The sequence below is a fragment of the Mycteria americana genome, chromosome 2 (genome assembly GCF_035582795.1).
Source record: "Mycteria americana isolate JAX WOST 10 ecotype Jacksonville Zoo and Gardens chromosome 2, USCA_MyAme_1.0, whole genome shotgun sequence".
Lineage (NCBI taxonomy): Eukaryota > Metazoa > Chordata > Aves > Ciconiiformes > Ciconiidae > Mycteria > Mycteria americana.
The window spans coordinates 109,034,323-109,060,641 of NC_134366.1; the positions used below are offsets into that span (position 1 = coordinate 109,034,323).

The following is a 26,319-nucleotide window of genomic DNA, read 5'->3' on the forward strand; positions in this document are numbered from 1 at the left end:
TTCAATGAAGTTAAGAAAACCTTGAATGAGGCTACTGTTATTTTACATCAATTTCTGTAATTGACACTAAGTATTTGTTAATATCTTATCTGATTGCATTTTACTCTAAAAGAACACTTACATTTGCTTCTTACAGGTTCAAATGGTTATTAGAGGTTATAGGAATACCACAGTGGACCTTTTACTGCAAGCTATAAGCACATAAGCTTATAATAAAATTTATGACAAGATTTTACTATAAGAAGCATCGTTTATACAATACCCTACTGATGGGTACTCTTGTGACTGAATAATCATTAATTACAATAATTACAGCATCACATATTACTCTCTCATTAGTTACACAGATTGTAGATGTGAAAAATTTTACTGCACAGAACCTGAAGGGACATGCACACACAATTTTTTATATATACATATATAAATAAAAATACCATAGGTACATAGATACAGATATAGATATATAAATGCTCAAGACTGCTTTAGCATGTCTGAAAGTATGAGAGGAAGTAATACATCAGCTTTGCCTGAGTGGGTTATCTGGACGACAATCAGGATAGGCAGGAAAGAAGGGTGAACATACTGAATCCAAATGGAAGCTTAGAAGAAGGCAGGAAAGTCCTCTTCTCCAAGGACAAATCTAGGACTACAAGGAGTGTGCTAAGATCTGAATTCACAACTATGTAGACAAACTCTCGACAGCTGAGATATGCAGAAAGAAACAAACCTCTTGGACTGAATCATAACTACAGGGCAAGACATTAGCATGGTCATTTCCTTTTATTTATCATTAAAACCATTGTAACTGAGCAGTCTGTTTGAATTGCACAAAGCTTCCTGTACTTTATCTTATCCTAGGTTCACAGTCAGGGTGCTCCCAGGCTAACTGGCAAACACCGTATTATTCTATTTCTCTCTTTGTGGCAATCTTTTAAAAAGATCACCCTGAACGACTCCTGGAGTGCTCAGAACCCAGATGCAGCTCTCAAGAGTCCCTCACCACAAAGGCTCCAACAGCCCAGAAGTCGGGAACGTACCAGTTTCTAACCAATAAGAACCAGCTAAAAATTTTCCAGAAAGCAGCAAGATAGTAGGGAGAGCTTCTAAACGCTAAGGTCTCACTGGCAAATCTATAAGTAGTCATAAGCAGTGTTACTGCAGGATGAAGCTGCCCAAAAAATTCCATTTAAAATAGTTATGATTTAGAATACACTGAAATTTAGGGGGGTTTAATGAAATAGAAGACCTTTTTTAAGCACTTAGCTACATTATCCACTCACAGCTGCAGAGACTAAAGATGTTATTACTGTCTGTTTGTTCTTTGTTGCCTATTTTCTGAATCCTTTTCCCTTCAGTTGCCCTCATGATGTGACAGCATCACAAGATATAAGCACCCCTCAGTCGTTTCTGTGCAAAGTCCACCTTCCAAAGACCTAACTTAGTGACGAAACTTTACTCTGAAGTTTTTGAGGAGTCTTCACGTGCTTCGTTTCACTTATTCTGCTGCAGGGGCAGCATCCTACAGCAAACAGGCAGTTTCAGACCACCGGGGTGCCGTCGCAGCTGCTTACAAAGGGAGCGTGCACAGGGAACCAAGGCAGGACAGGCAGAACCAGCACAAGCACCTTCCCAGCGCCCACACCGGCACCTTGCATTTTTCCAAGGGTAAGACATTCACTTCTCTTCAGGCCTCTTCAGTGCCTTCTAAGCTAAGACTGGCAATCTTTGGTGATGACAGGACATGTCCCTGTGCAGTTCATTCAGGCCAGAAAGAAAAAAAAGAAAAAAAAAAATCCACAGCAGCTCTTGTTGTTGGCTACTGGAGTAAGCCAGACTACACGTATAGAAGTAAAAGGCTCTTCTTCTCCAGTGCTACTCAAATTAAACAAACACATGAGACAATCTAACATTTCTTTACCCAAATCATAATGAAATTTTAGGGAAAAGTTTCTATGATTAAAATCCTTCCTATTTTACAAATTATTTACCTACCAGATTGAAGGTTCTGCTTTTGCTAACGTACTTTGTATGTGCAAACATATATATATGTACACACAACCAAAAATATCTTTCTACTCCTGAGAAAAGTTTACATAGATCCAGACTCAAGAATTCATTCTGCAAAAATCCTCTTGACTAGAATTAACAAATACAAGGAAATGTGGCAACATCCCTATAGTTCATCTTTGGTTCATTTTTCTACTTAAAAACATGGATTTACAGTCCTTGCTTTGCAGCAAAAATTAAGAACACATTCTAAACGTCATCTACCTGAAACTATGAAACAATTTTTACAAGGTTTTAAAAAGCATAATCTCATTTATTACCTAAAATTGTATTTTTAAAAAATCCTCTTAAAGGGCTATGAGGGACCCTGCAGTTACCAAGCCAGCTAATTTCACTGTTTCCGATTTTTTCAATCAAAACTTACTGAAAGCTGGCACTAGAAATATGTTCACAAACCTGAATTACACTCCCACAAATATTTCATACACTTATCTGTGGGCTTGATGACACATCTAACATTTACTAATGTTGCAACTACTTTTTATATAGACCGTAGCAAGAATTAGTAGGCTTTAAGTATGGCACTTCTTTCCTATGAATCTAGATTAGCGGAAGTGAACTGATTGGACCTGAGTGTAAAGTTATGGGGTGGCCATCGTAATATCCTTGCTCTAAGGATATTTGTGTGAATTGGTATTATAGTTAACCTTTATTCTTTTTAACTTTGATCTTTGTTTAGTAGATACATCTCAACAGCATTGTTTAAGGAAAAATGAAGCTTGGAATCAGATGTAGTAATAACAGTCTCTCAGAACTGGCCATCTCTCAGCATACTCAATTTTGTGAGAGGTGCCTGGAGGAATAAAGTGTCTTTGCTGCATGTTCTCAGCTGTCTTGCTAGCAGTTACTGTGTGCCAGTTATACGAAAGTTCTTGGGCTCAGAAAGCTTCTGAGCAGCATTTGGAAATAGTACAGGCTTTAGAAAATTCAGTAAGTTTCACTAATCCTGCTAGAAAAGAAATGTATTTTCAACCATCCCAATAATTGTTCACATATACAAAGTTTAATTTTGACATAAACCATGAGCAGACACAGTTTCTTCTGATCACCCTTCTTCCATTTGTTATCACTAAAGTGACAATTTTGTTAGTACAGCATACATATTCTACATTTCCATGAAAACAGAAACAATTTTTTCAATTAAGTAAATCCATTTAATAAAAGGAGTTTTGAGAAGTGTCTGTTTTGCTAAACTAGAAGTACAGCTATTCCTTAGTACACTGAGCCCTAGCCTTCAAGTGCTTTTTGATGAATTACAATGGCTTTGCTATTATTTAACAAGATCACCATCACCACCTGTCCATCATACTGCCACTGCACTGATGTCTGAGCTGTTCATCACCTGGGTCTATGTTTCCATGCAACCTGTCACCAAACCCTGTCTTAAAAACAGGCTGCAACCTGCAGTGATCTAAAAGCCAACAGACACCCAATGAAAGATATCTGTGCTGCAAGGACAGGGTGATCAACTGAGGAAAATAAATTTCAGCAGAAATTCAAACTAGTCATCCTACCTGTCAGTCAGCATCTTCAAATTATAGATAAGGGATGGTCACATTTACCAGTGACCATAACTGAAAACCTGATATCAATCATTCCATTTATTGATCCTGTTTTTTCTATAAAGCATACACACACACACACACACACTTATGTGTGTAAAACACAACAAAATAGAACATATGCCGAATTCCCATTCACTGATTCCAAGCTGGACAAGAGATGTTCTTCCACATCAGTCGTTTTCGTTCATGTGGAAATTATCTTTCTCTGCTACAACAATCATTAAGAATTGTCACAGGAATAGAAAAAAATAATTCACCAGCACTGGCAAGGCAGGTTGGCAAGATGCTTTTCAAAATGAGCTACAGAAATCATCAGAAAACAGCAGAATTTAACAAACCTCAACATAATGTCTGTCTCCAAATCAAATATATTCCTATTTGACAAATACCAGAGGGAATAACGCGATCAGCTTGTTTGGACATAAACTGTCCCACTACAAAGGTCATCAGGCTTATATCACAGTTCTTCAAGTTGGTGTTTCCAACATAATTCTTCACCCACCTGCATTTCCAGAAGTTAACATTCCTCTGAAACAGTATATATAAATTGACAAATCCACTTAGACAGACACTAACGGAAGCATCACTCTAACTCAACACTATGCAACATACCATTCCTCAATTATTAATATTTTTAAACAGATGCACAAGTATAAAATACGCTAAGTTTATGCAACTTAGTTTATGCAACTTACATTTGTATCTAAAAAAACAGAACATTTATAGAAACACAGTGGCTTTACCTTGGTGGGAATCCGAGATGTTAAAAGAAATGCCCGACATGATGCCAACACCTATTGAAAAAAAAGAACAGAATTTGTAAGAAATATTTGATTTATCAGGAATATTATTAAAGATTCTTTTCCAGGAAAATCCTGAAACAAGAGGGAAAAAGCCTCTAGTAGAGTGACTGTCGATTCCCTTTGCTGTTGTACACTGAAGGAAGCCAAACTGGGCTCAGATCCAGTAGAGCACAGTGAAGAGACTGCTGCAATTTGATCAGCTATAAGCTAGTTAGTACAGCATGGAACTGAAGAAATTTATTCAATCAATCTCTCAAGAACATCTAATAGCAATCTTAGTGACATTTTAAAAAGAAGCAAGGATAAGCAGTCCTACCATATGATGTACTTAAATATAACAAAAATATGCAAGATAAACATGATACTATTAGTAATATAAGAGACCATAAGCAAACATTTTCTTTTGGACACACTGGCTGCATTTCTAGAGTAACAATGCAAAGATTTCTCATTGACACCACCTGCATTTCTTCTCCAGCAAGGACAATGGAAAAACACAATTAGATTAGCGAGACCAGTGACTCTGGGGAGAAAACACAACAAAACAAATATTTCGGAAGTTATTGCCAATCAAAATATAATGATACATAAAAGTACCACTCCAATCTCCAGTAGCACATCCCACTCACAGATTTTACGCTTTGCAAAAGGGATGACTCATTCTGCAAAACTAGAATATTGCTTTTTGGTTTACCTGCCTATGGAATTAGCTACTGCTGGCTCCATCTTTTTCCAGACAAAAAACTGAAACAAACTTAATTCAAATATCTGGATCAAAATCCCACAGCACGTGCAAAGCTTTTCACACAGCTGGAACCTCCCGAACCCAGTTCTGCTCCATCAGTATCCATCTCCTGGTGAGCATGTTGACACAAAACATGTTCCTCGCTCGAAGAGGGAGAACCAGCCTTAGAAGGCAACCCAGCACCCAGCTCCAAACACTGTTCAAACACTTTGGAGACTGGATTTCAGCTTTGGTATCTCAGCTGAACCACACCTTACTAAAACCTAAGAGCACGGATGCTGTACTACTGTTGGATATCAGCAGACTGTTTCAGGGTTGATGTGATCAGCTCTAGTGCTCTGGTTATCACGGATGTAGAGCCAAACTGTTGTGGAATAGTAACCATTGACTCCTGTAAGGCTCACCCCTTCACTGAAGGCCCATCACCCTGGCTGGCACACCGCTGCTGCCACTCGGCTGGCACGTCCAGGCCCTGTCAGACAGACCCGCCTCGTCCCCTTGCACTCACGTATGGGGAAGAAATAGTCTCTCCTGCTCTCCTCCCAGCTGTGCCTATCACAAGTACGCCTTCTGCAATCCAGCGCGCAAAGAAAGGGGAAGGGTCAACCCGAGGGGTTTTACCACTGCATAACCACAGCTTCCCCAGCCCGACAGCAGCTCTCTCTCACAGCTATAAACCTTGATTCTTTCCCCTCTCACCCACCTCCCCAGGGCAGTCGCCCACAGGAGATGTGCATCACTCTCCTGGGAGCCTCTGGGGAGGATCACACCCTCAGTCACACCCCTGTGTGCTCACACGAAAAGCTTTGCTATCAGTAAGAAGTGCCCCCCTTACCCATCATTGCACCCACAAACAAGCTGCCCAGCTCTGAAGACGGGTGGGTGATCAGGCACCTTCCCTGCACCAGCAGCACCAGCAAAATGCCTCCAGAGCAGTAGGAAGAGCAGCTGCAACAGCTTCTCCTGATCTGCTGCTGGTCACCGCATCTCAGGTGCAGAAGTGAGACAGTCAGGGGAAAGGACAGCTTTTGAAGAAGCTTTTTTGCTTTCTAGGTTGCAGCCTACAACATTAGGGAGATCAGTGTTCGTGTGTATGCCACCACAGTGGGACAGCTGCTTACAGGAAAATCATGTAACAGTCCTGTTATAAAACATTTGCCTGCATATATAGGTTCCAGCTACTTTATGAGCATTGACAGTGTCCCTTTAACATGATTACAGTACACGAGCAGTGCAAATAACAAAGTTAAATGCAAACCAGGTAACCAAAAGGCTGTAACACTATTACGTCGGAAAAGGATGTTCCAACAGAGCACACGTCAGCGTATATTCTCGTGGTAGATGTACCAATCTTCCCAAAGTGATCTTGCTAAAACCAACAAAGCTGAAGTACCCACTTACCTTAAGAAGATGCATTTACATACAAAGAGGAGGACTGCTGTAAGATGATACTCCCCACTCAGCCCGGTAAGGAAACTACTCTGGAGCAATAAGATAGTACAAAAAAGCCTGAGCCCTCTAATCCAGTAACACTGAGGTTTCTACAGTTTTCACAGTTGAGACTGTCACAAACAAGTAAGAGTTTCATTTTTATATAAAGTCGATTGAAGAGAAGGCCAACTATTACTGCAAAATTAATGTCCCATCTTGACAACAGGAGGACTAGATTTTTTTTTATTTTTTTTTACAATGGCAGAATTGGCCAAGAGGAGGCTTGGTTGGCATTTATCACCATTTTAGCTGCTGAAATCCATGAGTATGCATCGTGACCTTTGACGGGATCAGCTTTAGTTTACTGCTTTCTGATTTTTTTTTCTATCTTTTCAAAATTTTATGCAACATCTGCATTGTAACATCATCATTTTTCGTTCATGTTTAGCAACACAGTAGCCTCTACCCCAAATCAACTTGAGACTTGTTGGACAAGCTGTGAAACATGAACAGTTTTCAGTGACCTCCTCCTCCTTGATAAGGCTGCAGTGCATAAACAAATAATGGCTGTTAAGATACCGGCTCACCCATGTCTCTGTCAATAGGATTCTGCATGGTTGTTAGTACTTGCAAGGGCAACCGGACATATGTTATAGACTACTTAAAACAACATATCACTATTCCTTCCCTTGTGAAATACAATGCTGGCGCCAAAGGCAGAGGCACCAGAGGTGTTTTCACACTGATAGTTCAAGTCCCCTTTTAAGCACGGAGCTATTTTTGTGAAGGAAGTCCCAGGTCTCTTTTGCATTCCTCTGACATGAATAACGAGTATGTGCTTAATTGCACAATTGTCTAGGGCTTTCAGAAGTATCCAGCAGTGCTGGGTTTTATGAATAGGCAGATTCTAGATTTCCTGGAGTTTTTAATTTCTTCATACAAAGAAACTAAAAAGCAAAAGTAGCCGCCAGTTACTCTCTAGCAGTTCTCAAGCATCTTACGGAGAAGATTCTGCCACCATTATACTTATTTTACACCCAGGGAACCTTGAGAACAGGAGAAAGAGTGTCACAGTCAAAGTCACTTCAAAAACCAGAGACTTGGAGGAGCAGATCCCTACCCAGGGACAACTCTGAACAAAGCGCTCCCTCGCTCACAACCCATCAGGAATGTCAGCTGGCCACAGTGTATAACTTACCTTATCTTCTGATAAGAAAACATTCACGTGTTCAGCTCAACAAGTCACAATCCCATTCCTCCATAACCATTTTGTTTGGTCACAAGTGGTATTCAATCATTAATAAAGTTACAAGATCCCATCAAAAGATAAGCACATGCAGGGTAAAGAAAGCCTCAGGAGCGGATTCACACTTTAACACACCTGTAAGCCAAAAGGTTTGCAAGTGACTGATGTGAAGGCAGCAAGCACATCCAGGCAAATTTTATACGAGGTACATAACCTGGCTGCTGCTGCATGGAGGGGACAATAAAGGAGAATTGTATTTAGTTTACAGTAGCTTCAGTCTCTCTTCCTACTCTGCCTTTTTTCAAGCACAAAATAGGATTATCATTTGAATGTTAAATGACTCCTACTTACACACAGATACCCAAGTTGATGATTTCTTAACGTTTTTATCACTCTAAATTCCATGACTCACTCTATGCTGCTCACAATGTATATGAAACAAGTTAAAATGTGGAAATGTTCACCAAAAACATACCCTGCAAATTATTTCTCCAGAGACTCATGGCCTACGAGGTCATCTTCTATTTACCAGAATAAATAATTTGTTTCAGTAAGTAAAATTAATGTGAATACAGTTCCTCAGCGAGTATATCAACGAAATATAAATACACAGATGCATTTCATGATTTTTTGTCAAATCCTTGCCTTATTACCCATTTTAGCACTGTAAGTTAAATTAACAGGGCTGCACTGGGTTAACCCAGCCACCCTACATGGCAGTCAGTCTTGGGAAGATCATTTCAGCAACACAGTTCTGTGCTAATTGCATCTATTTTGCCAGACAGACCACATCAACTCAAGTCACCTTATCTATATTTAAAGTGGTTTCAAATTCACAAGCAAATGAAAGAATCTTTTAAAAATCCCAACGCTTTTTCAAAATGCTCAGGAATAAAGAGTTCTGGAAAACACAGCGAGCATATATGTCTTTGTGACAAAATAAAATAAAATTAAACCACCCCAGCACTTCACAGGCCCCGGGAAGTTGCACGATGCTCGCTCCACTCACTAACAGAGATGTTTTGAAACTTCCCTCTGCTGAAATCTCAAAACAATGATGTATTAGCCAAATGTTTTTCTCTTGCTGAAAACTGATTGACACAGATTTAAAAAAAAAAAAAAGCTTAGTACATTTTTGATCAACTTTGCAGTTTTACTCCTTAAAATATACTTTCTGATCCTTTCCTTCCACCATACTTTCTTTTCGTCTAAGCATTTGCCATTTTGTCAGCCTCAAACTGTTTTGGTCTCTTCTATTACCATTTACTTGAGGAAAGAAGCATTTGTGACAGGTTTTCTTATTTAGCTATCCAACATTTTGAGAATTCTTTGAAGTCCAGAAGACAATCGTTGTTCTTCATATACCTTTTAGTTATATCATCCCTATTTTTATCATTATTCACTACCATTATTATTCCAAATACCATTATTTTTTAAGTTTCCATACTTATTAGTTGCTTTATGATTTCTATCATAAGCTTTCCATTACTACTACTGATTCAATATCTAATGTACACATAATAACATGAGGTAAAGCAGCAGCACTAATACAGTTTTTGTTTTGTTAAAATACGGATTAATCAATACATGTTAGAGCATCCAGTCTGTCTCAGTCCCTATAGGATCGACGGTTCATTTCCTGGGTTGCATGCCTGATGTCGTAAATGCTCCATCCTGAAGCGACTGGAGTTCGATTAGATAAAAGGCCCCTTTCAGCACCATGTTAGAGATATTAGAGCTAGTTTCGAGCGGGGCAGTCTCTGTTAAAAGCACTGAGCCTCCCTACACAAATAGGCTAGCTGACATCCTGGAGGTCTTTTTGGAGGGCTGATTAGCTCCGGCACAACACGAACACATACGCTGGTGGTAATCACTTGGCATATGGTGGGTTTCTCTGCAGAGCACCGACACCAGCAACATGGCTCGGTTCAGCCCCAACCTAAGGGCTCGCAGCACCACCACCTTCACCCACAGCCCTCTCAGTTGTCTGAGGCCAAATTCGATTGTTTGGTCTCGGCTACTGTAAAAGCATCACCTATGATAAAACCATTGACAAACCTTATTCATTCTTGTTCCAAACGCCTACTTATTTATCCACCAGCACTAAAGCAGTCTTTCATAGCTGGGGAAGATCCTTTGGAAAAGGGTTAGTGCTATTCAGTTCTTGGCATTCACACACAAAAACCAGAACTTCTCCCTCCCTCAGCTGACCTTAGCCAAGTCGAACACGTTCCCAGGCTTGCCTAAGTTGTCAGCGCCTATGTGGCCAAAGACCTATGCAAAACACACCCCAGAGCAGACCTTCATGAGTAAGGGAAGTTGTTATTTGCATCAGTACAATTCTCCCCTGCCCAAGACACAGGCAAGCTCTGCAGTGCAAGTAACGACCTCGGCCATCCCCATGAAGGACTGCTCTACTGCATGTTTCTCTATGATCATTCCTGAAGTCAACCACAGCTTCCTCAACAAGGTCACCTTGCTGGAGCTGTGGACAGAGAGCCTGCCTGCCTGCCACCGGCACGGTGTACAGAGCACAGGTTTTCACTGGCCCTTACCACTGTTGTACTGCATTAAAAACTCAAGCCTGATCTGTATGGCCCACCATGCTCCATATTTTCTGGACAGCAAAGGATGGTATGGAGAACAGTTTTTAGTTGAAATGCGTTTTTACAAAAACGTGGAGTCAGATATCAGAACTGCTGGCAATAAATCTGTTGTGTTTCAAGAGAAGAGGAGAGAAGAAGAGGAGAGAAGAAGAGGAGAGAAGAAGAGGATGCACACTTCAAAGTAATTTACCGAACATGACAGGGGACACCACAAGATGGCACAATGGAGTGCTTCATTCAAATTTCCCTTTCAGTCTAAGTTGGAGAGGACCCTTTTAATAGAAACGCTTATTTAGCCATTGAAGAGCTGTTCCAATAAGCAGAGCAGTTTCTGCTTCAGAGGCAACAATGAACAAGTCCTCCCTGGAAGACAGTTAAGAAAAAGTATCCTCATTTTAAAACTGACAAAAACCAAGGCACGGACACGCTGAGAGATTTGCCTAAAACAAAAGGGCAAAATGAAGTTGCAAAGCTTGAAAGAGAGGTGTGGAGTAAATGGCTCCTAATTCTGGAGTAAGAGAGGAAACAACGTAGCTTGGAGGTTTATCAGCAAATCAAAACAAGATCTCCTGCCTAAACCAAATTTGTTCATTAGCTCCTCCAACAGCTATAACAACACTACTACTATCACCTTTAGGCAGTGTCCTAGCCCTGTCAACTGTTTGTAAAGGACACATGAATCAAATTGTGCTTCTTAAATACCTGTAGCACAAATAAATACGAACACTTGCTATAAACCTGCCTGTAACGTGCAAACAACCCAGCTATTCCAGTAAAGGTGGGATTTCAGAAGATGCTGAGACAGGGGTTCACCTTGGCCAGACACTGCCGATGGCAGCAACAGGAGCCATGGGCACCCCAACTGCCAGCCCCCGTCACTTGTGACGTGACAACTAGCTTGTGATGTGGTCACCAGTGGTGCAGGCTGGGACTCGCCTGATTCAGAGACCGTAGCCACACTCAACAATTTTGTCTCGTAACCTATCATTTCCATTAACCACAGAGCTGCTTGTGGAGGGGAAGCCATCTGTAGAGTATGTGCACAGGGTTCCCTTGTTCTTCCCGTCAGTCAGTCATGGAACAGATTTTCATGGTGTTTGAGAGATGACTGACACAGAGCGCTTAAGCAGAGGCAAGCCCTAGCAGACTGCAAAACTTCCTCGATGTTCCTCTCACCACCGCACAATTCCCAACAACAAAAAACTCTAGTGCTGTAAAGCACTAAATACCAGAAGACCTAACTACATTTAAGCCTGCTGTGAGCCATAAAAATAGGACACAGCAGCAGCATTTCACTGATACAAAGTCCCCTCCGTGGCACTGGACCCAGCCTGGGCTGACCCCAGCAGGGTAGAGGAGGGGAGCGGGAGGGTTGCAGGCTGAACCACATACATTCATTTGTAACTCATCAATGAGGCATATAACCCCAAAGGAGTTTTTCCTTCTCTGCATCTACATTACACATAAATGGGTCACTAGCACATTAGTGCTAATACACCTTCATTTCAGATTTTTGCCCGCTTTCGCTCTCCTCTGTATACAGCCATTACACAGATTCACTGCCCCGATTCAGGTTGCAAAGTGCCACAGCAGGATATCTTCCCCACCTACGAGCCTTTACGATACTCAGCTATATAATAGGTTGAAAACATTCAGTTGACCTGTAATTTGAAAGGCCCTGGGCTCCAGCATCTCCTGTGCAACAATTTTTTACCCTGTCGCATTACTTCTCTCCATCATAAAAAGAGCGTACAGGCACCCTTTAGGAAAACCCTCCCACTACCTATCCCTGGTGTTAACAGTAAGAAACATCCATACACCTTTCCTCTTCCTACACAGACCCTCTTCCTGGGTTTACAGACATCAGGTAAGTCTGGAAGCATTTTGGTGTGCTGCGTATGACGCTGTTTCTAGGCAGAAGCAGCTGGAAATAGATTTTGCTATTGCAGTGCTTTTATTCTTATCTTCTTTAATTTCATCACTTAGAAATACCAGATTAAACATTTCGCAGTGTTCCTTGGTGACGGGGTTGGTCTCTTTGTAAGTATGTCACACGCAACCATAAAGAAAAATTTTAAAGACCAGGAAACAAAACAAAAACTTCAGGGACAGAGGAAATGCAATTTGATCCATAATGCAAGCGTTGTATAAGAAACTCTTTTACAACCATTCGTATTTGCTTTTAGTTATCAACAATTAAATGAAGATTCAATTAGTACAGTGCAATGCACTTAGCTCCACTTAATATTAAAATAAAATAAATAAGCACAGTAAAACAATTTTCCTCAATACCCACTGCCATAAACCACAGTCTTAATAACACTGGCTTTGGACAGCCCCGAGAGCTAAGGGCCAGAGAAAGATGTCAGCTCAATAAATCTGTAGAATTAAGTCTTTTTTGTCCTCTCCATGGCATATACAAATTGAAACACAAAGCCAAATCAATGGGTGGAGAGTTATGAAAAACTCCAAGCCAAGGTAGCTCCTTCCCAAAGAAACTGCTGTTACAGGTGCAAGACAAAACCCTCTTCCCCACTAGGTCCAGAGGGGATTACTCAAGATCTGCTCCTCTACATCACTTCAGGAGCCTCACTGCAGTCCTCAAGTACTCAGATTTCCTTTTCCTCCTTTTGTTTCCCCACAGAACCCTTTTTCCATCTCTATCATCTGTAAAATACAAAGTACCCACTGGAACTAACATGACTGTGACAGCCACTCCATCCTTAATCACCTGTGGTATGCTGCAAGCCTTCATCTTTTTATATTTTGATATCTTAAGGCCATCAATCTTTCAAGAGAGCAATGGTGCTTAAGTGCTGGAACCAGCCACTTGGTCGTTTAAAATCCTTAAAAGCCACCACTATACTCCCAACCCGATTTTTTGTTATACTGTTTAACGTTTTATAAGATGATCTCTTTTACAGCTATTTTATTTCTAGTGTATCACATTTCCCCTCAGCTAAAGAAATCTTGTCCTTCAGAGCTTTAAAACACCTTCCAGAAACAGGAAGAAGAGAACGAACTAGTCCCCTGTCCCCGCACAGGAAGGCAGGGCTGGAAGGGACCTCCCTTTCACTGCCCATTGCCATCCCCGCTTGCAACTCCTTTCCCATAGCTCCCATACTTTATTATTTAAGTGGTGGGAGCTGAAGACATCTGAGGCATCCTCTGTTGGCTTAGCCAGTGCAGACCACCCACCCACCAGCTTCGCTGATTAGTAGCTAGCATCTCCTGGGGAAAACACACAAAAGCTTCTCTGTCAGGCACTTCACTCTGACAGTCAGGGCAGCCAAATAACTGAGGTGTGAACAATGTCCCCACTCCCCCGTCATGCAGGTGCATGTTGCTGGATGGACTTCTTTCTTACGAAATTCTGCACCAGATGATAAATCCCAGCTCGCAGTCCCTCCCCCTGCTCCCTCTCTGTATCTAGCACAGGGAGAGCTGTAGGCAGGAAACCCGGAGGCGAGGCCGGCTGCTGGCAGTGACACGGCTGATTGCATCTGGCTTCCCCTTAGATGGAAATTCAGGAATTGCCACATTCCAGGAAAGAAATTTTGCCTCCAACATCCTGCAAAAAAATACTTGCAGTTTCACCCCACTCCCAACATGCATGCTGTCTTGTCTGCCTAAGAAGTACAAGCTGCATGCACTGGGCAAAAACCACTAAGTAACCATTGATGGAAGTTATTATTCTTTGTGCTGATTTTTAAAAGTCACATGATGTCAATTAACTGATGCTGTTCGTTATTAAAAATGAATATGCTCCTGTTCAATAAAAAAGCTATTTTAATACTTTCTGGGTTTGTGAGGATTCTTTAAATGTATCACACTAATACTGCCTGTGTTTTACTTGTACACCTCCTTATACAGTATATTAACCTGACAAAATGCATGCAAAAACAAAATATCCCTATTTATCTGACAAGAACATCAATTTCTAACAGCCAAATGGAAATTAAACTTCAAAAAAAATGGCAGAAACCATGCTAAAAAACAGAAATTACAATCCACTGAATGCAAAAGCAACAAATAATTCTGCTCTTCAAACTTAGAAGTACAACAACTGTTGTAGTTGTTACCCAACACTCAGTAAGGACTCAGCTCCTAGCTATCCAGAGGACTCCAATAGTTTGTAAACTACCTTTGCCTCTGAAAAACAGAAAAAATGGAAAAAATTCAGCCAGCTTCCCCAAAAACCCTTCATGAGATTCTGATGCAAAGGTCTTCTAAGTCAAACTGTTTCTCAGAACAATTTTGTAGGTGAATTTTGGTTTTGTAAGCACTGAGCCACATGCTTGATGCTCCTTAATCATTGTTCATTTCAGAACACAAGAGTCTCAGAGAGAGCTTTTAAAAGGTTACTTCACTACTGTGAACTCAAACAACTGATTCACCTTGTCAGTGCAAGCTACAAAAGCGTAAAGCTAACTAGAACCTTCTGGGCTTTATCATTTTATACAGAATCATGATTTACAAGCTCTTCAATTTGCAGACACTCTTAATTTTTGCTACGGAGGTACAGTATGCTGAAAAGGAAAGTAAACCTGAGAACAGCCTTTGCTCTGTTTAGACGATAGGTTTGCAGGCAACTCTCTGCCCCTTTCTCCAGCCAGCCAAGCCTTTGGTTCCTCTTAGCCAGGTCTTTCCGCCATCCGTTCTGGAACTGCTTAGCTCTTCTTCTGCCAAGCCAACCCACTCTCCAGAGTTTTTTGTTGGGTGAGGTGCGGGGGGCTCATGGAGCAGCATGAGGAGCAGCAGCTCTGGCCGGGGTGAGCAGCCAGAGCAGCTCCTGGGAGCTGGTGGCACAATCCCCCCACCTTGGGAGCTGACATGCACTTCCTGCACGTCAGGCTACAATCTGAAGCAGTCACTCTTGCACGCACCCTAAAAATCACCCTGGGTAGAAAGAACACAGATTCAAAAACTGGAACTGTGACATCAATGTTTTGTTTTTAAAGAAACTCCTAACAGAGATGGTGGTACAGGGCCACAGATAAGAAGGGAAGGCAAGCACGCACCTGGCTTAGCAGCAGGGTTTGCACTGTGGTCACTGCAGCCCAATCAAGGTGAGACCAGCTCCCCCCATAGCCTAAGCCCCACGTGCCGCCAGCACTGAACCACTGAATCGGCCCAGCATGGCCTAAGGCAGTGTCTTCTGCAGGCAAATGTGTGATCACAACAAACCTAGGTCAGCTTAGCAGCAATATGGCCCAGCTACTAACAGCAGCAGAGCCAGAGGAACATGGTACTCTAGGTGAGCTAACTGTTGAACAACTTCCTCATCCCACAGGCAGGTCTTTCAGGCTAGACTGAACTCCACATTACTGTAAGTTATCTTGGTTTTAAGGAAATTTAAGGCTTCCTTGAATAAGACCAGGGAGGTCCCAGTTGACTAGAGGTTAGCAAATGTGACGCCCATCTACAAGCAGGGCCGGAAGGAGGATCCGGGGAACTACAGGTCTGTCAGTTTGACCTCGGAGTCAGGGAAGGTTATGGAGCAGATGATCTTGAGTGCCATCATGCAGCACATACAGGACAACCAGGCGATCAGGCCCAGTCAGCATGGGTTTATGAAAGGCAGGTCCTGCTTGACTAAACCTGATCATCTGCTATGACAAGGTGACCCACTTAGTGGATGAGGGAAAGGCTGTGGATTTGTCTACCTAGACTTTAGTAAAGCCTTTGACACCATTTCCCACAGCATTCTCCTGGAGAAACTGCCTGCTCATGGCTTCGATGGGCATACTCTTTGCTAGGTAAAAAACTGGCTGGACGGCCGGGCCCAAAGAGTGGTGGTGAATGGAGTTAAACCCAGTTGGCGGCTGGTCACAAGTGATGTTCCCCAGGGCTCAGTACTGGGACCAGTTCTGTTTAATATCTTTATCAATGATCTGGACGAGGGGATCAAGTGCACCCTCAGTAAGTTTGCAGACCACACCAAGTTGGGTGGGAGTGTCAATCTGCTTGAGGGGAGGCAGGCTCTGCAGAGGGACCTGGACAGGCTGGGTCGATGGGCCGAGGCCAATTGTATGAGGTTCAACAAGGCCAAGTGCAAGGTCCTGCACTTGGGCCACAGCAACCCCATGCAACGCTACAGGCTTGGGGAAGAGTGGCTGGAAAGCTGCCCAGTGGAAAAGGACCTGGGCATATTGGTAGACAGCCAGCTGAATATGATGAGCCAGCAGTGTGCCCAGGTGGCCAAGAAGGCCAATAGCACCCTGCCTTGTATCAGAAATAGCATGGCCAGCAGGACTAGGGAAGTGATCGTGCCCCTGTACTCGGCACTGGTGAGGCCACACCTCGAATCCTGTGTTCAGTTTTGGGCCCCCCACTACAAGAGAGACATTGAGGTGCTGGAGCGTGTCCAGAGAAGGGCAATGAAGCTGGTGAAGGGCCTAGAGCAGAAGTCTTGTGAGGAGCGGCTGAGGGAACTGGGATTGTTTAGCCTGGAGAAAAGGAGGCTGAGGGGAGACCTTTTCACTCTCTACAACTACCTGAAAGGAGGTTGGAGTGATGTGGGTGTCAGTCTCTTCTCCCAAGTAACAAGCGATAGGACAAGAGAAAACGGCCTCAAGTTGCACCAGGGAGGTTTAGATTGGATATTAGGAAAAATGTGTTCACCAAAAGGGTTATCAAGCATTGGAAGAGGCTGCCCAGGGAAGTGGTGGAGTCACCATCCCTCAAGGTATTTAAAAGACGTGTAGACGTGGCACTTAGGGACATGGTTTAGTGGTGGACTTGGCCGTGCTAGGCTAACAGTTAGACTTGATGATTTTAAAGGTTTTTTCCAACCTAAACAATTCTATTCTATTCTAAGACAAGACAAGTCAGAAGGTATTCTCACTGCAGCACAGATGCACTTTATAGCTGCCCTTTCTAGGCTTCTGTTTTCCCAAGCACCGCCATGCTCTTGCCATCAACACAGCTCCACTAGTGATGAAAACAGAGAGAAAAATTAATACAGACAAAACTTTAAGAAGCCGGGATGCCTTTAAGCACAGGATCCCCGGGCCTATTATCTCTACCTATTCAATAGCATGGATGAAAACCCACTCGTTCTCCTGCCACTGGAGATGTACTGCTTTTAATAAAGCTGGGAAGCCTTCAGCTGAAATTCAATACATCATAGACAAAGTTTTTCATGCTGTATCTTTTCAATGTTTTACCTTTTCGACTCTGACAGAGGGTGTTTACACATACACAATTTGTGTCTTTATTATGTTCTTAAGGCAGTTCCTAAAACAAACAAAACCCCAAAGGCCTTCAGCCTACTACACAGAGACCCTTAAACACAACTTTAACCCCAACATGTTATCATCATGGCTTCAAAGCCAATGTGAGAGAGACAAAACCCATGCTAAAATCATCTTGAACCATCTCAAAGTAGTATTGCTGCTATTTCCTTTGGTTTTTTTTAAGTTGTGGTTTCTTTGATTCTTAATGTTGGTGAATGGGGTTTTTTTTACTGCAAAACCAAAACCAAATGTTGGTAACCATATTTCAGAACAACGTACAAGTGCTTATCCTTCATAAAACTACTACAAATGTTCAGTTTCCCGGGTGGACTCCATCCAGTTGCTACTGTTGCCTTTCCTTGTCGCCTATTAACTGCATTATTTTAATGCTTAGTTTAGGGAGTGCAAGATCTCACAAGCGAAATTTTAGTTTGGTTAAAGGACAGTCCATCTAAGTTTAGTTTGTAAAAGCAAGGCTTACAAGTGCAATTTTAAGTTTATGCCAGTTAAAAAGTATGGTATTAATATACACACACCAGTTTAGCTAAATTTGCTTCTGATGTGACTATCATCCTTAGCCTAATTAAGTTCACAGTAACATTGATTAACTATTGCTGGAGTTATACATCATCCGTCAACTACTTTATTTAAATAAACTCACCTGGATTCAGTCAATTTTGTTGGTCTTCTCACACAAGTCAGAAAGGCAAGTATCATTCAATTGTGCTGCCTAAATGGCGGATCAATGTATATAGTCACGACTTTTTAACCCACTTATTATGACCTCTTCCCAAGATCTTTGATTGCTTAAAGTTCTAAATGTTTTCTTTTCCTTTTGTTGAGTTTTGATACTTACATCAACACAGAAGTTTTGTCCAAGTAAAATTAGAACTTTAAAAAAAAAATCACTGTAAAGATTTTGAATTACATGGATAGGCTCCAAACACACCATAAATGAATGATCATGGTCTTGTTAGCAGGTTTGCAGAAAATTGCACCCCGTAGAACATCAGATACATCAAAGATTTGAACTCTGCCCACACACAAACACTAGTATTACTGGACTATTAACTTCATTATTCCGATGAGAGCATTAATGATGTTAGTCATCAAAACCCAAAACCTCCCACCACAATTGCAACACTGAAACAAACCCTCCAGCCTTATTTTATCTTCCATTTCTTCTGTGTCAGGGTCCTGTGATCACTCAATTTGTCTACGCTACCATTCTTTATTTTCTTGCAGACTGGATACAGACGTCTCCTCTTTCCCTTTCCTAAATCCCAGCATTTCTCACAGAGCAAGTGCACCAAGAAATGAAGAAAGGAGAAGAAAGCGTCCACATCAACGTGTTTGTGGTGGAATTTTGACTTTTCAAATGCAGTTGCATTGCAGGGCTCTCAAATGCAGTTGCATTGCAGGGCTCCCAAATGCAGTTGCATTGCAGGGCTCCCACCAATTCTAAAAGGGCCACTACTTCCCCCTTGGTCATAAATTAGATGAGAAATTAAGAGATCTTCTGTCCTCAGGTATAGATTTCTCCTGAAGTAGTGGTCAAGGGAGACAGAAAGAACGGGACGCTCTATTGACATCCACTCCAGGCTGAGTAAAGAAGCTCCAGGAGATATTACTTTGCTCAAGCTATAAAAGCAAGGACACTCACTACCCAAGGCATTGAAAAGAAAAAATAAAAACTGGCTTTTCACCTCAAATGATCACATCATCATGATCATACAGTACATTTTTAATGAGGCCACTCCCACCCTAGAAGCTATTACCATACACAGATATGTAATTAAGGCCTTAATTTAAAAATGCAGATGACAGAAGCAAGTAGGTATAACCCTTTCAAGGAAAGATGCCAAATACCAGGGTTCTAAATTAATATTAATATATCCTTACACCCACTCTTTACATGACAAAGACCACAGTGCTTCATCCAACAATATCAGCACAGGGCCTGGAACTTCAGCTCTTCAGTCTGATACCTCAGAGCAATTTCAGAAGCTGAGAGGCTGTTGTCGTTGCTAATAAGAAGTCTGAAGAATTTTGCTTTAAAATATGCAACAGTGGTGGGGAGGGCAGTTTCACTTTTCCTGGAGCCACATGAAAATCCATAAGAGCTTTCAAAGTACATCATTGACCCACTCATGGCACAAATCAATTAATTCTATGAAGTTTCTGAATCCCAGTAAATTAGCTAGGAAAACACAACCTTCTCCTCCTCCTCAAGGTTCACAATTTATGATCTGACCCTGGTTGTAACGATCGTGTCACTATAAACACATGCTGAATGAATCACAGCTGTCTGGAAACACTGGTACTCAATAATGCTCCCTCCAAAGGGGTCAAAGCCTGTAGACCACAGGCTTCCAGGAGCCCTGCACAGGGCCAGTGTTGCAACAGCCTAGCAGGGCCACCACAAACAAACAGGCTTAGCAACCTTGAAAAAGTGAGGTCACCAAATGGAGATGTGATGTAAGACACAACCAGACAGGGCCAAGCCTCAGCTCTCATAATCTGGGTATCATTCCTGGTGAGGGGAATGTGAAATGGATATTTCCCTGCAATCAAATTGGAAAGAGGTTTTAATGTAAAGCAAAAACACTACAGAAGTGACAAATGTCAAGGTAATCCAATTTTGAGGACTAACACGTGATTTTTTCCTCTGCACTCAATTTCCAGTCTTTGCCACTTTTTTGCTTCCAGAAGGCTGCACTACCAGTCTAAAGACTACAATGTCCCACACAAACCTTCATCGTTAAGGGCAGTGATTTTTATTTATACTGTCTGAAGTTGCTACTTGTTGGTAACATGCAGATACTGAAAAAGAACTTGGAAGACGAAAAATTAGTCTAAGGCTGACCAACCTCTTCGCTTGTGGCTCTGGAAGATTTGTTCCATGTAGAAACAAGAAAGATTAAACTGATACACAGCAAGTCCAATGCTTCTGGAAAGCCTGGGCTGCTCTACTGGCTACAAATGATAGCTGCTCTGCTCATGCTCGGTAAGTCAACATGCTTGAGACACGTTAGGCTTCCTGACTGTAAACATGCAACTCATGCCAGCCATGTTTGACTCCAGCTATTGAGTTAATGTATACTTAGAGTAGATGTGACGATAAAGTCCAGATGTCCAGCATCCTCTTCAGAGCCATGCTTTTATCTGGACCACCACAGGCCTGGAAATCCAGGAGAAATACACCATACCTTCAACATTTCACCTAGATTTTTTTTTTTCCAAGTAGAAACAGATAACATGAGCAGAGAAACCCAAATGTATATGGGTTGCAGAGAGTGAGGATAGGGGTTCACAAAAGGGTTAATCTGTGCCAAGTCAAGCTGTCCTGATTTAAAAGCTGTGAACACATGACACTTACTAGGGACTGAGCTCTCTCCCAACGGCAAGTTTACCCTGGGCTAAATTTGTCACCTTTCATATGCCTACATTTCAATCCCAGTGCACTCAATTCTTATGTTTTCAAATGCACAGCCTGCCCTTTTGTCTTTTGTCGGCAGCTGCTTCAGTGCTATTTGCACCAGGTTTCTGCCTGAAGGTTTGCCCCTCTGCTCCTGTGCCCATAGCTTGAGAAGCTCATAATTGGCAGATCTGGGACACTAAATAATTCTTACGGAAAAGCTGGGAAGCTTCTGAAACCAACAAACAAGACAAAAGAACATCTCGGCCAAGGATGTGTGTGTGCATGTTTGATGAATGAAAAACAATGACAACATAAAACTGCATGAAAGTGTTTCTTTCCAGGTCATTTTTACCATGGAACATGTTTTGATCCTCTAAATCCACCCTGTTGATGTTATAAACATACCCCTTTTCAGCAGCAAATGTATAGATGGCTGCAGAACCACACTTCTTTAAACAAAACGGTGCTGTTCTATTCCAGATTATTAGTTCAAAATACCATCCCTTCCAATGCCTATAGTCCTGTGATTCATTTCCCTAACTTAGTACTGCTTTTGTAATGGACCATTAATTCAAGTATTATTTTCTGTTTCATTGTAATAAATAAATGCAGAGAGACCACAAATACCAGGTCACCAACGATTTTTAAGAAAAAACAAAACCATACTGTTTCCTTTTGTGTTTAATTTGCTAATTCCTAGAGAAGAGAGAAATCTTTTGGAGCTACAAACAAATGAGGTTCTCTGAAAACTATGAAGGAAAGGATAAGACTTAAAAGCTAATGACTTTTAAAAAATAAAAGAAAAAATTAAAAATTAAAAATGACAGTTAATGCTATCTCAGCAGTCCACAGAACTGGTACATTTCTGGTATAGCTTCAGAAGTCAATTTTGTTATCAAAATACAGCCAGCAAATCTATATAACACTAAAAAAAAAAGTCTGGAGTTGAACAGTCTTCTCTGTCTCTACCCTAGTTATGAAGTAAAGCAGATGGGGGGAGGGGTGGCAATAGCTACACACAATTTGGGATACTAAAGAAAAAGACAGCAAGCTTTAAAACAGTCACACAAATACATGGTGCCTTTTTTTCTAACCACATAGTCATGCAGAAATATCTGAGGATAAACCACCAGCACTTGAAGCAGGATCCACCTCCTCTTTCTTCCTTGTTTATGTGGATGAACTGGTCTCTTCCAACATCCAACTACATCCACTAAAGCATTGATAAGCAGCAGGAAATCTCAATCACTCAACCCAAGATGAAAAATCTCATAATCAGAAAAAGGGAACTAAATTCACACCCCGTAATAATACATAAAACTGCTTGCAGTGCAAGGAGCACTGCATCAGCCTTGGCACTCCATGTTCTAGGTCACACTCACACAAAGCAGGAAGGAAGGTGAGGGAAATCAATTAGAAGTGCAAAGCCCCCATGCACGTGCCAAAATGCAGCCTTAGGATGCAGCTACATACTACGGCTAATCCAGTATAACCACAGGGCTATCCCCGAGAGGCTGAGCCCACTCTCCCCCTGATTCCACCACACTGCACAGCACTTGCAATGCCGCACAGCTGCTCAGGTCGCTCATCCAGGCAGGGAGCTAACACGTTCATGCCCCCGAATCAGTTCTCCAGCACCCGATGCAGGTGTGCATGCCCACGACCATGCCGCCAACCTGGCCGGGGGAGAAGTAACCTCTGCCAACGGGGCAGGTGGCAAACAGAAATGGAAACTTCCTAGAATTGGCACAGCTGGATCAGCTAGAGCTTGCTGGTCACCTCATACTGGAAGAAGAGCCTTCCCTCAGAGCTGGACAAGTTCCACAATTTTAATTGCCACCCTTTGCTTTTCGTCAACAGGACAAACACAAACCCCCAAAGAGAGAAGATAATCCTAGCATAACTTTTCTTTAGAAAGGATCAGGCATAAGATGTGTATTACTGTTGTAGGAAAGAGCAGAAAGAGGGCAATGGAATTAAGCATCCAAACAAGCCAGTGATGCACCACAGCTGAATGACTTTGAGTCATTCTGGAATTTAGGTATATAAACCAAGCCCTGGCAGCCATCAGAGCCCTGGCAGCCCTCCGCTCCAGTAATTACCACCTGGCAGTTCATCCCCCAGCAGTTAAACCCAGTTGGCAGCTGGTCACAAGTGATGTTCCCCAGGGCTCAGTATTGGGACCAGTTCTGTTTAATATCTTTATCAATGATCTGGACGAGGGGATTGAGTACACCCTCAGCAAGTTTGCAGACCACACCAAGTTGGGCGGGAGTGTTGATCTGCTTGAGGGGAGGAAGGCTCTGCAGAGGGACCTGGACAGGCTGGATCGATGGGCCGAGGCCAATTGTATGAGATTCAACAAGGCCAAGTGCAAGGTCCTGCACTTGGGTCACAACAGCCCCATGCAACGCTACAGGCTTGGGGAAGCGTGGCTGGAAAGCTGCCCAGCAGAGAAGGACCTGAGGATACTGGTAGACAGCCAGCTGAATATGAGCCAGTAATGTGCCCAGGTGGCCAAGAAAGTCAATGGCATCCTGGCTTGCATCAGGAATAGTGTGGCCAGCAGGACTAGGGAAGTGATCGTGCCCCTGTACTCGGCACTGGTGAGGCCACACCTCGAATCCTGTGTTCAGTTTTGGGCCCCTCACTACAAGAAAGACCTTGAGGTGCTGGAGCGTGTCCAGAGAAGGGCAAGAAGAAGCTGGTGAAGGGTCTGGAGCAGAAGTCTTATAAGGAGTGGCTGAGGGAGCTGGGATTGTTTAGTCTGGAGAAAAGGAGTCTGAGGGGAGACCTTATCGCTCTCTACAACTACCTGAAAGGAGGTTGTAGAGAGGTGGGGGTCGGTCTCTTCTCCCAGGTAACTAGTGATGGAACGAGAGGAAATGGCCTCAAGTTGCACCAGGAGAGGCTTAGATTGGATATTAGGAAAAATGTGTTCACCGAAAGGGTTGTCCAGCATTGGAACAGGCTGCCCAGGGAAGTGGTGGAGTCACCATCCCTCAAGGTATTTAAAAGACGTGTAGATGTGGCGCTTTGAGACATGGTTGCGGTTGGACTTGATGATCTTAAAGGTCTTTTCCAACCTAAAGGATTCTATGATTCTATCATCCTGCCAGACACAGACGCCTCATTTGGAGATGCTTCTGCTGATAAACCTGGCAAACCTGCTCCCTGTTTAAAGGGCAGCAGCACAGGTATGGTGGAGGTCCCTGAAGGAGAAACAGATGCTAAAAGCTGGTAGGGCAGATCACTGGGGCACCGAGTAGCACAGTAACAAGCCCACACATGAGGGTTCATGTATTTGTTTAACCACTACACTAGAACTACCAGTGCCATTTGGGCTGATTAACCTTAAATAAATTTAAACAAATTCACCACTTCCTACAATGGATGAAAGATGAAAATGCTACATGAATTTGCATTCAACATTTCAGAAGCACCAGACTGAAATCCAGCTCCCCTGACACTGTGCTAGCATGCAGCATCCATTCTTTAATAGCTAGCAGCCTCTCATCCTCATTTATCAGGGACCTGTTCAGAGTATCCAGAGCCTGAGCTTTGAATTTCAGTTCAAGAGTTAACTTTCACATAGAAGCAAATTCTTGGGAAAAAGGAAGCAACTCAGACATGTTGCATAACTGCTCTTCGGCACAGTCAAAGAGCTTGAACAGTAATTGGAAGACTAATATCACTGCTTCAAATACATGCAAAAATACACAGTGAAAAGCCCATTAACAGGATAGATGAGGAGACAGACATTCAACTCCTCTTACTGTCAGGGCTGCTACACAGTTCAGAATAATTTAACACGGGATCCAAAGAAAATGTCCTCCCACGTGTATTGATGCTAATTCACAGAATTAAAAAGCTAACTCAAGAAGACCGAAGCAAAGAAATAAGTTGACTGTAAAATCAGCTCCCAGTTTGGGCCAATTAACTTGGTAGCATGCTTCATTCATATGCCCTAACATACATAAAGCATGTCATTTTGGTCAAGTTGGCTGTAATTCTGGCACTCCTGCTATCTACAGATACACAAGTGGTTTCCAAAGAGCCCTTTCAGCTTCCATTTAGCTATCACATCAGCCAAGATAAGTACATTCATATTTAAGGCAGTTTTCTAAAAGGTTCATGCTGTTTTTTAAAAAAATAAACCGTAATCAGAAAAAACTTATGCTTGATTATGCTCACACAAAGTTTGTTTTGCTTGCAAATTAAAAAGCAGAGGTCACCTACCTGGTAACCTGCACAGCACCACGGAAGAAGGCATTGTGTCTACTTAGAGTAAAAGAAGAAAAAACCTCTATCTAATACAAAGAGAAGTATAGATTAGCTATTCAGCTGGTGAAATAGAAAGGGAAAAACATGAAAACATAAGACCTGATAGTCCTCTTACTTCTAAAGTAATCAGCAATTAAACAGAGGAAAACAAAATAAAGATATTTTTCAGGTTGTTTTTTTTTCCCCTCATACAGATACATGCATACAGGTATACAGTAGAGGGAGAAAATACACACAAAGGGTACATGGACATTTTTCCACAGGACTTCCAATATTCTTCACAATACTGCAGGTAGCAATCCATTTGTCATGTACACTTAGCAACCCCTTGCAGATTACTAAAATAAAATTGTAGCAAATGTTCTTTCAGCGGAAGATAACATGCTTGGCTGCATAAAATCTTAAACAGTATGTAATAGAGTATCTTAGGTTAGTCACAGCATTTAACACTGTTGTAGCTATATTTATGTTTGCTTTCCAATAAGAGCAACATGACAGCATACAGCATCTGTCCCAGAACTGTATGCAGTAATAAGGTTTCATTTTATAAAAGAATTTCCCCTTTCGAGGTCCCAAATAAACCAAAGACACCCAAAAAACCAACTGACTCTTCTCTTCAGAAAAATACTCTAATAAATTACAACCTAAAACTAGACATTTTAATACTCAACGTTCCCCAGGGTCACTTTTTTATACATTCACAAAACACCACTTATGATTTTAATAAAAATAGCAAAGGTGGCCACAGTGTCACTGTTCAGAATCTGCATATTTGGGTTGCACTCCAGCCCTTGCCAGCGCACCCCTCTGAGCTCCCAGGCTTATCGCTGGGTCCTTGCCTGCTCCTGCTCAGACCCGGTCCCAGCCCGTGGTGCCCGCAGCTCCCCAGCCCCTCTCCCGGGACCCCATACCC

The 26,319-nt window shown here is 42.2% G+C and overlaps 1 protein-coding gene across 3 annotated transcripts in view; it reads right to left on the reverse strand.

Annotated features, from left to right (window-relative positions):
- Nucleotides 1-26,319, reverse strand: part of CARMIL1 (capping protein regulator and myosin 1 linker 1) — a 206,153-nt gene that overhangs the window by 114,102 nt on the left and 65,732 nt on the right. For all 3 annotated transcript variants that reach the window (XM_075494248.1, XM_075494247.1, XM_075494246.1), the window contains one exon: nt 4,376-4,426. Coding sequence is in view for 2 of the 3 variants with exons in the window: in XM_075494247.1 (XP_075350362.1) it covers nt 4,376-4,426 (51 nt within the window). In the remaining variant the exon portion in view is untranslated. The remainder of the gene's footprint in view (nt 1-4,375; nt 4,427-26,319) is intronic.